Here is a 17,870-nt window from a genome sequence, read left to right as displayed (position 1 = left end):
AAGGCCTTGTAAAGTACTGAGCAGAGATTTCTGACAGTTCTTTTGACTCTTTTACCAAGAAGCTCACTATGGAAACAGAATTCAGAGTCTCGCTCCAGTGTTCAACCATCCTGAAGAAGCAGGTCAGTAGCCAAAAATGAGTCCAGTCTTAGTAATTAAAAGTCATTATATCAGACAACTCTGATATACAAGCATGCACATGCAGATATAGTGTTACATCTGACTTATCCTCGTAGGGCAAAAGTCTCAAATCCAAAGGCACTCTCAGTCTGTGTCAACTTAGTTGGTGTCTTTTTTCTACTCCGGTTTTGGTGCAAGATCACAATAAACTATACCATAACACAAAGAGGTCATGACTGGAAATGCAAGATTTATGTTTGTCTAAATCCAAGAACACTGCCTTAAATTCCAAAGGAGAAGAGGAGGAAGAGAAGGTAAAAAATGCGAAGCAGCAAGCAAAAAAACCCCAACAACACAGGAGGCAGGTGCTCTGTCTTCTTGGTTTTTTCTGATTCTTTCCTTAGCTCTGTATCTTTGTTTGCAGCATCTCTATTTATAAAAGACAGATTGCAGTTCCAAGTGCTTCTTTAGCAGTTATTGCTCACTGCATGGAATTATTCTATTTAGTAATTTGCTTTGCATTCAGTTCAGAAACCGGAAAAATAGGAAGCTCACAGTAGAAATCACAATAAAATTATTTATCAGAACATTGTTCCAGGAATTAAGTTTTGGTAAATGCAAAATAACGAAGAAAAGTACAACAACTTACATAGCACCTTGAATACACATGGTTTGAAAAAATCAGGAAAAGTAATGACTGTCAAGGTAGAATGGTGTAGGTATTTCAAGCTGCAGAATAATATTTTAAGCTGAAGTCAAAACCAGACAGTTGAATTTTATACTGTCGAAGAAAAGTGCTCTCTTCTCAGATACCTAGTTAAGGCACAGTCCCTGCTTTAACTGGGGTATCCTGCCTCCAGGGTACTCCAGTTAAAGCAGGGACTGTGCCTTAACATTTGTTTGGACACCAGGCAGGTATTCAAACAAATGCACTCCAGAATGAATGAACACTTCCAAAATCCCAGTCCTTCCTGTTTCTAATCTTGTTTGTAAGAAGATGGCTTAATTTACTGCCTCAATATAAATCGAGCTACCAGAACAATCATAATGCCAATTAAAAGCCACTAGCATCTTTTGCAGTCATCTGAGTTTACCTTGACAGCTTTTCTTTTAAGAACTAACCAGAACACCACTGTTGTGAGAGAAATCAAGTTGACAAGGTTTCAACAGCATCAAAGATACTCCACAGATGACACTAAATCAGTTCAGGCAACCCTACTGCCTAAGACTACTGTTCCTATTTCTGTGTATCATATTGGTCTCAGCTGGAGTTAAGCTGATGATTTTTATATTAATCAGATATGGGACATTTGGGTCATTCTTGTAACTATGATACATTTGTAGTCTGTAGACATGTGGTTTGGGCCAGAAAAGAGAGCTCAAAAGCACAACAATGCACAGAATTCCACTGCATTCACATCGAAGGCAAAGGCTCAGTTAGTTTGTATTAAGAACCAAAGAAGTTTCCTAGTTAAAAATTTGACTGATTTCTGCAAGTGGAATAGTATCTGTAAATAGGAAACAAAGCAAAAATGAAACAATATTTTAAATTATTTTTTTATTTTACTTTCACACTAAACACAAGTTAATATTATTTGACCAAAGTCAGGATACAATATATTTCCTCATATCACTAGCTGAGACATTAAAAAGAGATTCCTTTCATTCCCACTTTACACTGAAATGTAAGTGAGGTTGTATCTGCCATATACTGCACATCTAATGTCCTATCACCATCCCTGCCTATGCAGTTTTACTTGGATACTAAAGCAGCATTGCCCTGTGAACCCTACATCATAGCATCTGAGTAACATCCTAGTGCTTGTAACACTGTGACACTGGAGAATGCACACAGACATCAAACTTTAGCACTGATTTCAGAGAAAAATCCTGGGTCAAAATCACAGAGGAACTGCCAGGAATTGAGACAATGTTCCAGATACAGCAATGACATACCTCCTTGTTTTTTTTCTTTTTAGAACTTCTATTTTTATTTTCAATGATGTACCCAATTGTTTCATTTTCTATTTAGACAGAACGCTCTTAAATTCTTTTTATCATTTTGTAGCAGTCAGTAGTGCCCATTTGAGATGTCTGAGTCTGCCTGAGTTCCAGATGCTGCCCCTGAATGGCAAGGGTCTCTGAGAAATTATGTATAATTTCTGCCAGCACTAGAAGGGTTTATCACAAATTACACTAAATAGCACTAGACACCTCTAACACAACTTGAAAGATTCCTCATCAAACACAGCTTGAAGGATTCCTGATCAAACACTGCAAACATCTATGAGCATCACCTTAAGAACCCTTTGGAGTCAGAGGGCAGCAGCTGTGCAATTCTAATCCTAAACCATGCTGCTACCTTTGGTTTGATGAACCACACAGAGTTCTTCCCATCTGTTTTAAATACAGCTTGCATGGCCAGCTCAGCTAGAGATGCTTAGCCAGGTGAAATTAACACCATCATGTTCCTTTCTTTTAGGAAAACTTCTAGATCAGGGAGTGCTTGGGTTTGCACCAGGATTTGCATCCAACACATTTTAGTCATTACATTTTGGAAAGTGTCCTTTACTCAAGTTCCTCCTTTGTTGACAGCCAGTTTTGCAAGGTCAATGGGCTGACGATGCACTTTTCTTCACGAGCAACTCATAATAGGTAAATATTTTTAATACAAAGATTCATACACATTCCAAAAAAATGATTCACTACCTGAGAAATAACAAGAACCCTTTGACACCAAAGAACTATTTCTGTATCACCACTACAACTGGAGTTAAATCATTTCTCTGAAATCTTTAGCTTGTCTATAGATGTGTGTGCATGCACATGTGTATACCAGTCATAAACATTACCACTGTGAGATCATCAATAACATGCTGTTGTTCTTTGACTTGCAGTCTAAGGAATTCAATTTCTTGTTCCTCTCGTGTGCTGCTGAGATCATTTAAAGATGTGTGCCTTTTCAGTGCTGGTTGTGCAGACAACTTCTCTTTCTACAAAAATAAAAACATAAAGAATGTTTTAAAGTGTCTTGCTGCAACAGGAGAAAAATTCTCATGTGTGATGTAGCAACCAAGAATTCTTTGAAGTCATCAGTGCATACTCCACTACAACACAAGGCCTCTTTCAACAAAAAAACCCCACGTTCTATATGCCTCTGTGTTAATCTCTCACATAAGGTATTTTAAAATAGAATCAAAGAACACAGTCTGAGAAAAAATAAGCAGATAAGTGAACTCAATGATCTAGCATAGTGCATGCACTCAAATGCAGTTCTGACTTCTAATCATAAAAGGAGTATTTATTAAAGCTGATTTTTAGTCATAGCTTTTTACAGCCTGCAAAAACACTTTATCTATCTGTTCTCCTTTCCCTTAATCAGTGTGAATTGATACAACACAAAGCACATGCCACTCTGAATTTAGAATATGAGTATTCAGCTGCATTGTCTGCATTTGACAGTTGCACCATCCCACTGTGGAGACTGATGTGTTTGTGTTAGAATAAAAGCCTCACAAGCACTTCCACTTCGAAGTAACTGTGTGCAGTGTGTTCTTATAACATGACGTCAGAGATGATTACTTACCAGAGAAGCTCACTTACCAGTTCTACATTTTCCCTTGATAAATTTTTTATTTTCTCTTCCATTCTCTGGATACATTGTAACATATCATCATTTTTTTTGCTCATCCTCTTATTTTTTTCTACCAAAGGCTTCAGCTGACTTTCTGTCTCCCGAGAACGTTTCAGCTGCAATGGCAAAGAAACAAAGTTAGCTGTGCTTAAGTTTACCTTTGAAGGAAAGAAGAAATAGGTGTGTTTTCACTTTCCTTTCTTAACTCAGAAAGTTTAGCTCTTCTGCTAAATGGCATTTGAGATATACACCACTGCTGAACTAAGAACTACAGGAGTCCAAACAAGTAAGATGTAACATTTTTGTACTGTCTGCCAAAGCACTAAATCTGGTCACTGGATTTTGCTTGGCAAACAGTTACGATGATCCATAAAAGGATTTCTTCACAAACTAATCTCAATACATATAAGCTTCTTATGACTAACTAGGTCTCTAGACAAGCTGTTTCCACCAATTTAGCCATCCCTTATGAGGAGGACACTCTTCCTCCTCCAGTTTAAAAACCCCTTTACCTAATGCATAATTAGAGCAATGAGAAAGTCAGCCAGAGGGCACAGATTCAATCTCAGCATTCTGCTGACATTTTCAAGCTGCTCAATTTTGCTCCTGTGGTTTTATTATGTTAGACAATTACATGAAGCAAATTACTGCTCTCTCTAGCATTTGTGCATATTCAATATTTCACTGTTTTTACTTCAGGAGCTGTTTTGTTTGAAAAAAAATCTGTTTTTCTCAGTCAAAAGATTTTTAAATTTAATGAGTTTTAACTGGAAAGGAGAAAGAGATAATAATTTTTTCCTGAGATAATATCACTGAGTATTTGGTTTTCTGTTTCATTCTTGAGAAAATTATTTTTCACAGTGCTTAATCACATGGCCTTGATGATACTACTGGTTTTATGTGTAATATTGTCTCATAATATAAAACCTGCTCCACATCTATTTCAAAATATATTTCTTATGCCACTGAATCTAGAATCAAGAAGAGCACTTGACTGAGTCATACATGCCCTCCATCTAGAGGGACACTGAAGGATACATTACAATACTTCAGCATTCTTCAGGGATGTTTTGAATTACTTAGGCCCACAGAAAGGATTAACAAGGAGGAAGATGTCAATGTTTCACAAGGATGTCAGTGTTTCACTCATGTATACTACTGACACATGGCACCACTTCAGCCCTCCGTATAATTTTAGAATCAGATATATAGGTTCCATCTGTCTAGAATGAAAAATCTTTTCTACTGCCACTAGAACTAGGGCATTGCAGGACATACATAAACATTCCTATTGTGAAATTCACTTCCCATTGCAGTCAATGTGAGTTTTACCATTAACCTCAGTACAAGCAATTAAGTCGTGATAAAGGCTAAAAAAATGCATTCTTAAAATTCATGTCATATCCTTTCTTTCCTAAGTTACTATCCCTCTCCTAGGATAATTTCATCTACTTAAGAGACTTCCCTTGAGAAATGGCAGATTTTTCATCACTAGCACAAGAAAGCTTTTTTAACTCCTAGCTAGCATAACCATGTCACAAAAACAAATTTCAAAAGGATGAATACAGCAATTTAATTAGGATTATGTATGTTTTACACAACATCATTACACAGTGCTACAGGCAATATACGAGTTAACTTGATTACTATGACCCCAAAATAAATTTCTAAATTTTTATTTTTGTGGAACAGGAAAGATTCCATCCATGTCTTCTATGGTTACAAGATTAATTGCTATAGAAATCTCTGTTGTATTTAGATATAATTGACTGAGGCCAACCAGGACTAACTTGTAAATTATTTACAACACTGACTTTCCAACATTAAATCTTTTGCCATAAAGATGCCCTCCCAGTCACCATCTGTGTTACTACTAATTAATTTACCAGTTCATTTCTTTCATCTGCTAGGAGAGTGTTTCTGTCTTCCAGCTTCCTTATTACAGCATTCAGTTCAGCGATTTTTAACTGAAATCTCCGCACATCTCGTTCATCCAAATGCTGCTCCTTTAATCAAAAACATAAAGATTTATAAAACTACCTTTTAAAAAATATTTTACTATCCATAGCTTAATATCATGGCTTAGCAAGTGTATTGTGCAAATTTAAAACAGGCTCGTACATCAGTGTCTGGAAAACTTACTTTAATTAACTGAAACACTAAATAACATCCTGTGAAAATGCTACATGAACTGCATCTTGTGAAATGCATCTAAAGTTTAACAATGAAAAAAACCAACCATCTAGGTAAACAATATTCCACATATAGCAGGTTACTTCTCACCAGTTTCTTACTCTCAGCTAAAATAGTTCCAGTGTAAAGGACATAGATTAAAATCACATGGCTCAGTTTTTGAGAAGTATAGTACCTATTTTCTAATGGTTAAAATATTCCTAAAGTAATGAAATACTAAGAAAATACTGGGGTTCACAGCTGAAGATCACAGTGTAAATTCTAGAAGTTCTATATCCACATATTTTTCAACATTCTTTGCAATTTAAGGAGTTTTTAAATAATCAGTGAAACAACACAGTGCAGCATCAGGCCATTTACCATTAACTGGTCCTAGTAGTAACCACGAAACCAATGTGAACACCTAGGCAATTATCCAGAGCTGAACATTTGGAAAAAACACCATTTTCTTACCGGACTTCCCATCAGTTCGCTGATATCCCCTACTCCCGCAGGAAGCTCTCTCTTTGGACTACTGTGGTATCGTTCTGCCTCCTTCACTTGGACAAGCTGCTCATCCAGAGCTTCTTTCTGAAGGAGCAGTTTCTGTGTATGGCCTGCCTGGACACCAAGGTCTTTCTCCAGAGCCAGAATCACCCTGTCTTTGCCTTTTATCTCGTCCATCTGGAAAGAAATAATGCACGAAGGAAGTTTCTGTAACATCCCCAAGTGCTCACTGCATGCAAACACAAACTTGCAAAAACAAAGTTCTGTTTCTCTCAGAATTACACCAGCACCAAAACTGTGGCTGCCAAAAAGAAAATACATCTCCTCTGTAGTCTTCTTCTCTGTCCTTAAACAAGTTTCAGCCTTGGCTTGATCATGAGTTTCCTTGGTCCAGTCTCAACTCAAGAGACAAACAAAACCAGATGCAAACATAGTGAAACAGAATACATAGTCACTGAAAATATCCACTTCATCGGAGGATACACACTTTGAAAAGGAGAAGAAAAATCTCTCTTCACTATTGTTTTAGAGAAGAAACACAGCTAGTACAAGAAAAGACAAACACACCCTTTGAAACTCACCTGGGTTTTGTTTCAAAGCTTGAGCCACACACATTTGCCCCATGTTGACTCCCTCTTTATTAGTGAAAATCATGTGTGGTGAATCTCTTCACAGACATTTAAAATTAGTAGCATATACATGCACAATATTTAAACTTAAAATCTTAAGCATACCTATGTATTTTATGCGCCCTTGTTAAAAGATTCAAATGAAGAATAGCCTTTGTGTAGAAGGAAAAAATAAGTGCACACAGACCATCAGAATAAAGGGCAGGAAGAAATAGTTCTTAAACACCCTCTCTGGTTACTGAACTGTGTGTTCATACATCTCCACACCAAATAAAGCACATTGCTCGCAGTGATCTACTGCGGCTCTCATAGGATTTGTCCCTCGCAGCATCAGTGTTAAATTCACTTTGGTACTATTCCAAATGCTTAAGGAAGTGACAATCTGCAGCAGTTACTGTAGAAACAGATTTCTTAACAAGAATGTTAGCCATTAACAATATACTTATTTGAACTGTGCTGTATTTCCTTCAGTTTAAGAAACTGTTTTCTTGGCCAACATAAACGCATGGAATTCTGGAAGTAAGAGTATTGTAACCTTACTTGAAAAAAATAAAATAGAATCATGAACTTGTTAAATCATACATTTGTTGTTTATTATAGTCCACAAGAATTGCAGAAGTAATTTATAGCTCAATCAAAGTGATTTACAGGATTAACACAATGAGATTACATGATTGGATGCAATTTGCTTCTTCAGGATTCTTGCCTTAATCCTTTCACAGTCTACAAAGAACGTGAAAATTAGTTTGTCTACAGAACCTGACTGGCAGGAGATGGCCTGGCTGAACCATGATCAAAGATAAAAAGGTCAGATTTGAAGTTAATAAGCTGGTCTAGACGACTCTGAAGTTCTAACTGGAACTGATGAAGATTGGATCTGATGGAGATTTCTTCCCTGATTTAGAAAAGTTACTGTGTCCCAACTCCTCATGCAGTAAATAAAACCAATACTTCCCAGTGCGTCAATTCACATTTGTGAGACTTCCAAGTATGCCAAAAAGGACTTGCAAGAAAAGAACGCAGTTTTGTTAATGGAAGAATTTGCAACGTGCAGGGTTTCAGAGGGACTGTGCAGTGAACAACAATGACAAAAATTAAGCAGCTGCCTCATTTACTGAATGCTATCTGTCATGCACACTGATGTATCAGGGAGCCCTCGGGAGGAAAAAATGTCATGTAACTAAATACTGTGGACAGTTTCGCTTTCAACAACACAGGTGTTCACACTGAACATCCATGTAACTGACACAGGAATTTGACCAGGCAAGGCACACATTCAATAAGAAGACCCAAGGTTACACAAACAGCCCTAATTTCAAATACTCAATTAGTAGCATTTTCATACTCTTCATATTCTCACAACTTAATGGGAAATGCAATGTCATAGGGTTTAAGCTGGAAGAAAAAAAGGAAAGCAACTATCTTGGTACGTCTGCTACTTGCTGAACTGCCGCAGAACTGATCCTTTGGAACAGATGTGACCAGGGCAGCCACGCCCATGTCACCCTCCTCCCACGCTTCCACAGATCAAAGCACACAAGTTCACACAAATTAGAAAGAAATGCCATGAAAGAGCATGGCTTTGAGGTGGGGGTTAAGGAAAGGCATAATTCTCCTCTGCTTTTCCTACTACTCTTTTCCCTACCATAAAAAAATCTACATGTGGCAAATCTTTCTGAAAACAACAAATGCCCCATGTCTCAGTCAATCATAAAAGTCTTTGAAACACTGATACCATATAATAGCAATGACTGCAGATCCTTTCTTATTTTGGGTTTCTATTTTAAGTTACAGGTATGCACTAGAGAACCTCTTAAACACACACACAAATACATAGAACACTGCAACAGTGTTTCATTTTTTATAACCACGAACTAGCAGAACAAAGAATTTCTAGGCAACAAACTCACCACAAATTGATAAACATGACTAGAACTGCAGCAAGAATGCCTCCAAATTCTGCTTCAGAAGCATGGGGGTCAATACAATTGTGCTCTCTTCAAGAGGACAGTTACACCCTATATTTATCCAATGTAACTGCATCAACCTTTTTAATGTATCAATTTTCTTACATCTTACAACTGCAGTCTGACCCAAAGACTTACTATCTTTTTCAGCCTTGCATGGTGCAGAGCAAATTGGTTCATCTTCCCTGCCTGCTTTCTTAACAGAGAGTACAAATTCGTGCAGAGTGGGAAAAAAAGGAAGAGAAGTACTTTACAGTAATGCAACCTCCCTCAGTTCCATGTGGGAGAGATGGTCAAGGGCCCAGGAGGGAATGAAAGAGGAGGTACATTACTAAGAAAAAGAGAGAGATGGTTTAGGTTTAAACTGAACATAAGCTGCCATAGAAGATAACTTTAGTTTAGCCTAGTACTATATATTCTAATAATTGTAAAAGATCAAACAAAGTCTCCATGTCAGTTCTGCCCCACTGGAGCCACAATTCGTTACATGAAGGCAAAAAAGTTGGTAGCATAAAGGAAAGCAACCTAATATAATTGGGCATGCATTAGGTATGTCTATTAGACACATGTATTATGGTCTCTATTTTAGTGGGGAGAAGCATATCTTTCCTTAGGCAAATGAAAATCAAAACGGATTAATCCAGGTTCCCTGTTGCTTGGTATTTTAATCAAGCACATGTGGAAACGACACTGTCATAGCCGACTGTCTAAGAATCTACATGGTCTTAGAGAGTAGTATTTTTTATTAGATTGAGTGACAGAGCTGATAAGAAAGCTTTCAGGCACAGAAGCCCTTCAGCAGATCAGATTAAGAAGCGTTTTCGTGTTTTCTACCATGGCATTGTACTTGAAGGACCAAAAAGTGGCAACTGGAACCTGGCTTGCACTAACTCCCACCACTGCTTTCACAGATTCCTGCCTGTTCTGCAACTCATTTGAGACCTCTCACTAAGATACAAAGGAGAGATAACATCTTTTCTTCCAACCTATTTAGCATAATGACATCCCAATCATGCACTGGGCTCACACATATTGTTTAAATCAAATATACAATCCCAGAAATTCCTTCCAACTGCCTGCTTAGGTTTCAAATTTGTTCTCAGTTTAAAACAAATTTACCCACTTTTTGCAGCTACAAAGCAAAACAGAGTCACATGAACTCTTTCACATTCTGTTTTGCATGGATTTCAAAGTACTTTAGAGCACTGATTATTTTTCTGTATGCATTTAAGGGTGGTTCAAGTCAGTACAAAAAGTCTGTGGTAGGAAGGCAGTGGAGCAACATGAGGCTAGAAGGTATTTTCAATCATATGCCTTGAGAAGAAAAGTAGCAGAAATACCCTGTGAAAGAGGATTTAAAGAAAATAAGATCATTCACAAGCAGCTGCAGAGGCAAATTACTGAGAAATCACCTTGAGTAGTGTAACTAACTCTGGAGCTCCTGGTTAAAATTAGTTTTTTAAATATCATTTCTTTAGGGGTTTTGTGCTGTCAAATGTTAGATGCTGAAGAGAGACACAACCTGCATTATGTCAATGAAGAGCTAGCATTTATAGCCTGTGTCAAAATTATCCAGGTTCCTAACAACAGGTATGTAACTGCCCCCTTACAGCTAAGAGAAACGAGCAGAAATGAGTCTTTTTAATAATATTTATCAAACATGAAAGGGAACCAAGCCAGTCACTGGAAAAAGCATCCCCTGCTAATTATGCCACACTTCAATAGCTACAGTGAAAGAAACTCAGAAACCTTTGGGGGAACTTTAGCCTCTCATGAAGTTGAAAAAGAAATTCCCAGGGAATTAAAAGCCACATCTATCAAGGCAATGACATATTCAGTTTCCAAAGTGGAAAAAGCCAGCTGCTGCATTGCCAAGTGTAAGACCTTCCTCTTTAGCCATCCTTGTAAAAGTTACCTCCTAGCCAACTGCAGAAAATAATTCTACAGTGCTCTTCTCCAGAAGAAATTTAATTAACCTTTATACTAAGTGCCTGACACTGAAAATAGGGCTATCATGACAGAAGAATTGCTGGTTACTATGAATAACAAAAAGAAGATGCTACTCAAAAAAAACCCAGGTGAAGATTCAACCAAATGGAATTAACATTTTTTACATTTATAAAGGGACACTAAGACCTAACAACAATATCCCAAGCTGAAAGCCCACCTGAAGAGAAGAATTAAAATATTCCAGAGTTGTGCATAGTATTCTCTACAAGAGACATCATCAGCTATTTAAATAAATGCTTGCTGCTTATTTGGGTAACAGAGAGAAAAGGGACAAGAGATGCCAACCATTCAGCTGAGTAATAAGGGTCACAGACAGAGGTGGATAGCACTTAGTCTTAATTTCTTGTGTAATTTTTCTAAACCAACAGTCAATAATTTCCTCCACCAGCATTTCCCAAATATTTTTCTGAAGTGTGTAAATCTCATTTGAAGTTTTGATAAATTACACAAGAAACATCACATGGGCATAAAATCCCAGAACTTACTGAAAAGAGGTTTCTCACATATTTCTCGAAAGCCAACTACAGTCTCAACTACCAGATTTTTCCTATTACCTATCCCAAGTGTTCATTGACAGAGCTGTAATGACCAAGAAGTCAAAAAGATAAAAATGTAGCAAAGCTAAGAAATACAAACTTTAGGAGATTGTTTGTCCGGGTGCTACACCATATGTAACTTTTGCGGGGTTTAATACTGTTCTAAATTTTGTAAGGAGATACAGAAGTCAAATTTGTGACCTTCCTAACTTTTTAGAAAATATTAAGAACAAACACAAAATGCTAAGCCTGCACTATAAAAAAGGTTTCATTAGATCTACTTGATTCAGGGAAAAACAACGTCTGGCTGGAATGCTGCCCAGTTAGCTCCTAAGAAAACAAGCATAAATCTTCAGAGGATGGAAAGCCAAGTATTATTTGCAGTCCTACAAAGCTGGAGGTGGTGGGTCTTTGCTGCAGATTAGCTCAGCCTTGGAATGCAGCTGAAACACGCGTCTCAAACAGATGGGAAAATCCAGGGAAGAGCCTACAATTTGATATCAGCAGCTGTGTGTGAAATACATGGAGGGTTAAGCAGCCGAGAAGAAGCACACTACAGCCCTACCCAACCATGCACGACTGCCTTGGATGATTCAAAGCTCAGCTTTCCAGTCTCAAAACTCGAGACTTCGGTTAGGAATCAAAACTCATGCACACGTGCCACTGCACAAGTGAAGTGAGAAAAGCCAGGCTCCACCCTTCTCCCCAGGCCAGCAGAGGATCAGGGAATGCCCCTGCCAACAGCCAACTGTGCCTCTGCTCCAGAATTTTCAGAGACAAATGTCTCTGCATTGACCCCAGGGATGAAAGTAACATAAAGATATGAATTCCACTGCCTTAAAATGGCAAAATCCTAGTAATGGGAATGTAGGAGAACATGAATGTTATTAGAAAACTGTTCCCATCAGTAGATAATTTGGGATTTGGTGGAGCATTAAACTTTTGCTTCTACTATTTTTCACATTTTACTGAAAAATAGTTGCTGAATTTCTTAGAACACAGAAGTATTTTATTTGTTCATCTAAATTTTATCCCTTAAAAACTGAAGGGAGTAACACATTTTAACAGCTTTGTCAATTGCCCATATGAAGAAACGGAATGCACTGCTCCCCAAATTTGTGGATGATACCAAATTTGGGGGAGCTGTTACCACACTACAGGATAGGAACATCATTCAGAGGACCTTTCTGACATGTTGGAGAAATGAGCCAAGAAACCCTCACAAAGTTTGCCTAAGATACAGTGTCCTGCCCCTGAGAGAGTTCAAGTGCCTGCAACAGTTGGGTGCCAAGTGAAGTTGACAGTTTTGCAATGGGAAGAAAGAAAAGAGGAAAAATGGAAAGACAAAATGAAAGATTTTTGTGTCCTGTAGGGCAAGTTGGATATGGGTCAGTGGTGAGAGCTTGCAATGACTGAAGTTAACTTGATACTGGGCCAAACCAGGAGGGGTGTACCAAAAGAGATTTAGCCTTTTATTAAGCATACGTGAAACTATGCCAGGAGCACTGCAGCCACTTTTGGGCTCCCCAGCACAAAAAAGAAGGAATTGACAAACTGGCCTAAGTGCCACATAACTGGAGGAAGGCCAGTAAGACCACTATGAGGCTGCAGCATCCAGCATTCAAGGAACGGTGAAGGTGCCAGGCTTGCTGAGCCAGCCAAAGGAAGCAGGCAGGACGCATTCCAATAGCAGATAGCCATTCAGCCATCCAAAGGGGAATACAGCGATGAACAAAGCACGTTTCCCCAAGATACACAGCAAAAGGACAACAGTGACAATCAAAAGAAGAAAGAAATTTCACAGTGACAGGGCTTTGGGGTAGGCTGTCACTGTTTAACCCCATCTTGGGAGGTTTTCAAACTGGACTGGAGGAGGCCCAGAGCAGCCTGATCAAACCTTCAAAGCAGCGCTGCTTTGAGCAGGACACTGGACCAGATGACCTGGAGAGGACCCTCAAAATTTTTCCACAATTGTATTATACTCCCAATGCTAAATAATACTAAAGACTATGGACACTTTATTAGTATAATCCATACTGAGGACTTAGAGAAGCATATTAAGAGCTATACAAGGTTAGAAAATACGAATTTGTGAAGGACGTGAGCTGAAATTTTGGTTGTCCTGAACTGGAACAACCTAATTCTTAATTCTGAAAAGACATTTGTCAGAAGCCTTCACTTAAATCATTAGATGCTATGTTACACAAAGACACAAAGCTGAAATCATAGTATTTTTAAAAAATCAATATAAAAGGTACATGGGGCTTATTCAATATAAAAGGTACATGAGCTTATTCCGTAGAAGGGTTTTTCTCTTGACAAGAAGTTTCAGTGAAACTGCCTGGATTTCTACCTTTAAAAATTGCTTAATCTGTTAGCTCAAATTCTATTATTTCATGTCCTGCATTATATTTATTTGGCTAACACCAGACAGAAGAAGTGTTCCACACTAGAAGGAGTTTTTTATTTACTCAGCAAAATAATTAGGATTAAGGAGATTAAGGACACTTCAATAGTGCATCTGTCTTCATAAATCATGGCTGATCAGGAACTTCTGAAAATCACTCCTTGCAAACATTTCTTTTACTTTGATTCTATTGTCAGCAAAAGGATTTTTTGCCTTGCAAGTATGAATGTGCAGTACTGTCACATTGCTCTTTAGACAATTTTTATAAGGCTACTTGAAAATAAAATTGAAATATGCAAATTTAATTCATCTGGTGTACTGCGTGCCCTCTAAAACAGGAACCTTATTGCGCATCTAATACAATCAGTGTGATCTTTCATAATGATTTTGTGGTTAAGAAAATTTGGTCTATTTTATATTAAAGTGAAGTATTTCAATTAATTTCAATCCAAGCTGTTTAAGAATATTTAGGAAGACCGTATGTGTAAAGATTTTAATAGGGTAGGAGGGTATTTAGCTGTAAAATAAGTAAAAGGCTTAGTGTTAAAGATATTTCCAATAAAACAAATAATGTTTACTAAAACATACACCACAAAATGCAGGGTGCAAGTGTCATTTGTTTGTTACAAAGTTTAAATATTACATTAAGTGTTCAAATATTATATTAAGTGTTTACAAAATAAACATTAAGGTTTTTTCTTATATAACCAATACCAAAAATTAGTAGGATATTGAATTATGACAATGATGTCATAATTCAATATCCTTTTAATGACTGGGCTCTTGCATATCTTTTCCAAGGCAAGCACTGTAAAGTGTTCATTAATCTCACCACTGCAAAAACAGTGCTTAGAGAAATGTGCCTTGCAATGTAAAGGCCTGCTTAAAAACAGTGTCCAAGTTGTCCCAAAATGAATGTAACCTCTAACAAATATGCTATAGTCAATAGCCATGCCTTCCTTTCCATCTGTGCTGATGACAGAGTAAGGCTGGTCTGTTTCCACGGATCACCAACAATGTGAACAGGCTATTTCAGGATTGTCAGGCAAAAAAGAGACACTTTACTTACCTCTGAAAACGATTTTTAAACCTAATTTTAACACCAAGTAAGTCAGTTAAATGGCAAGCTTAATCAAGGTCTAAGAAAAATTGGCTGAAATAGCTATTTTGTGTACATTTGTACATGGAACAACTGTTCAGACTCAACTACTCAGAAAATAGGGACTGAAAAAAATAATTAATAGCTGTTCTTGCTTTCTTATCTTATTCTCCAAGGTGCCTCTTTACTTTCAAGACATCTGTTTCATTTGTCCCTCCAGTTTGTTACTATCTATTTTTACTTCTGGTTTCATAGGTGCCAGCACATTGTGCTGATGCATCTATACAACAAAGGTGTATTTTCTTGGAGGGTGGGGGAATAAAATCCACAGCAATTAGCATTCCTTAAATGAATGAAAACATTTATATCACTGTTACATTTTCAATTACAGGACCTGACGAATTCCAGTATCATTTCATACTGCACAGAGAAAAAGTGTGTTATATTTTTTGCCAAATACATATTTTACTTTCTCTTATTAAGCACTAGGACCTTACCCATTCAGTGTTGTCTCTGTTGAGGTTTGTTGGGTATTTTTCATGGCTCAAATCAAAATCATGAAGACAATCTCTAATCATATTTCTAAAATACTGACATTTGTACAATACAACCATAGCTGTTTATATGGTCAATATAATTATATCCATATATGCACAGACAATGGATTTTGCTGTTTTCCTTTCTCATAACTTATTTTTTGATAACAGCCAAGAATTGTAAGATTTTACTCGATTAGTCATGGCTATTAAAGTTAATGGCAAAAATACAGATCTTTTTTCTAGCTGCAATATCTATAAAAAATACATTCTCAAAAGTAATCTGTGATCTGAAATGTAAAATAAATCAACCAAGTCTGACAAGACAATCAGACTGCATCCTGAATTACTCTGTCTGAATTTGAATTACACTATGGCCAGCCCATTTAGGTCATTAATCCCAAAGATGCTGGTTTCTTAATAGTGCCATAAAACACTGCACACATACAAAAGAGCACATTAATTGAAACTCAGTTACAGAACTGTGCTAATATTAGTAACACTGCCTTTCACATCCTTCTCGTTTCATCCCACAAGGGTAGAAACCAACTAAGAACCCCAAATCCAGAGCTGGTGGGGTTAATCTGAAATTGAGGCAAGCATCCCTTGAACTAATTAAATGGAGGGGAGGGGAGAGAGGGAAATATCCCAGTGATCAGATTCTATAATCCCACGTGCTCTCCCAAAGGAAAAGAGTAGCATCTAGGAACCCCGCAGTATTTTTTACCTCGTCCCAGATTTAAAGAATGCCCTGTACAACAACAAATGCCTAAATTCCTAAGAATTCCCAGAAGAAACTCTTCTCTCAAAAAACCCCACAAACCACTGAATTTAAGGAAAAAATTGAAATTCATCATATGAAAGAAATGGAGGGACTAGAAGGCAGCATCAGGCTCTTGGAGGAAGATATGAACATTTCCTGAGAAAGCCCATGAGACCAGGGGCAGGCTTCCTCTGGCACTGGGAAAAGGAAACAAGAGTTATCTACACACTCTCCCAATACATCCACCATTTTAGATGTAGCTACTGAGTCACCGAGGCCCAGCAAGGCTACAATTAAAATTTTGAATGACTTCACCGGATTTTTTTTGTGCCATACAGAAAAAAGAGTGCCTTTCTTCATCGCCTTTGCACCACAGTAGGCTGAAAACCTCTACTCTTGGAAGTGAAGAGTTAAGTGTTTCCTTTGAAACCTTTCTTAGAGGAGGTTAAATTCATTTAGAAAATATCCTCCAGAAAAACACATGCCAGAATGTATCAACCTTCTCTCCTCTTTAACACATTTTATAATGGCATGTACTTCATAGCCATGATTTTAGAATTTTACTTTTCTAATACAGAACAAAATATGAAAGAAACTATGTTTGCAGAAACTCCACACTGTCAGTCTTTGCAGTGGTCTTAATTAATGAACGAAATGATACCCCTGAGACTCGATCAACATCCAATTAATTTAAAGCATAAATATTTACTGCATTAACAGCTTTCATTGTCTCAGACAGAAAATCACCAGCATTAAACAGATATTACAGTTTGTAGCTTGCCCTCACCATAATTTTTCCTAAGGAACACAAGAAAAAAGAGGTCATTTCTGTGCAAATTCAAACTGACAAGATATTTTCCAAAGGAAACTGATGTTTCATTCTATTCAAAGTCTGTACTACATGACATAACATAAACATTATGCTTACTGTAATTTTAGATTTTATTTGCATAGCTATTGTACTGCTAGTTTGTGCAGATAAACAAATAGATATATGCATATATATAGAAAATATCGCATTATCGAACAGAAGTGTCACTTGATGAAGACCTTTCTAAATGTATTGCTGTGTACAGCCCATCTTAGATTCCTTACGTTTTACAAAGCTGAATAATTTGGGGCACCCACTGACAGGAAATATCGCCTGGATTTTGATTTTATACAAACAGCATAATCTGCCATCTGTGCTGAAGTCCTAGGGTTTATGAAGCGTGAAAAAAGCCTGCTGTCCTAGGCCCTAACTTTGCTGCTGCTATAGAGAAAATACAGAAATTCTGAAAGGGCGACTTTGCTTAAAATTGAATGACCTGGATAAAGATGCAGAAGAAGCAAAGAGACTGTTTCAGCACAACTGGTTCCACCGATTTAAACATAAAAACTCTACGAGAATTTAATGTTGCCATCTCACAAAGGCGTTCTTGCATTGTCAAATGAACAATCCCTGACTTGTTTTGGTCACCAGGAGTATAGCTGTACAACTAGGAAGGGGA

General features: G+C 37.4%; 1 protein-coding gene across 10 annotated transcripts in view; it reads right to left on the bottom strand.

The window, feature by feature from the left end:
* JAKMIP1 (janus kinase and microtubule interacting protein 1) overlaps positions 1–17,870 on the bottom strand; it is a 228,824-nt gene that overhangs the window by 138,553 nt on the left and 72,401 nt on the right. For all 10 annotated transcript variants that reach the window (XM_048302980.1, XM_048302982.1, XM_048302981.1 and 7 more), the window contains 4 exons: positions 6,401–6,610; positions 5,641–5,760; positions 3,724–3,870; positions 2,973–3,113 (listed from right to left, as the gene is read on the bottom strand). In XM_048302980.1, coding sequence (XP_048158937.1) covers positions 2,973–3,113; positions 3,724–3,870; positions 5,641–5,760; positions 6,401–6,610 — 618 coding nt within the window. The remainder of the gene's footprint in view (positions 1–2,972; positions 3,114–3,723; positions 3,871–5,640; positions 5,761–6,400; positions 6,611–17,870) is intronic.

The sequence above is a fragment of the Corvus hawaiiensis genome, chromosome 5, assembly GCF_020740725.1.
Source record: "Corvus hawaiiensis isolate bCorHaw1 chromosome 5, bCorHaw1.pri.cur, whole genome shotgun sequence".
In the NCBI taxonomy this organism is placed as follows: domain Eukaryota; kingdom Metazoa; phylum Chordata; class Aves; order Passeriformes; family Corvidae; genus Corvus; species Corvus hawaiiensis.
The sequence above is the reverse complement of the archived record's forward strand: the minus strand, read 5'-3'. Positions and strand labels throughout refer to the sequence as shown.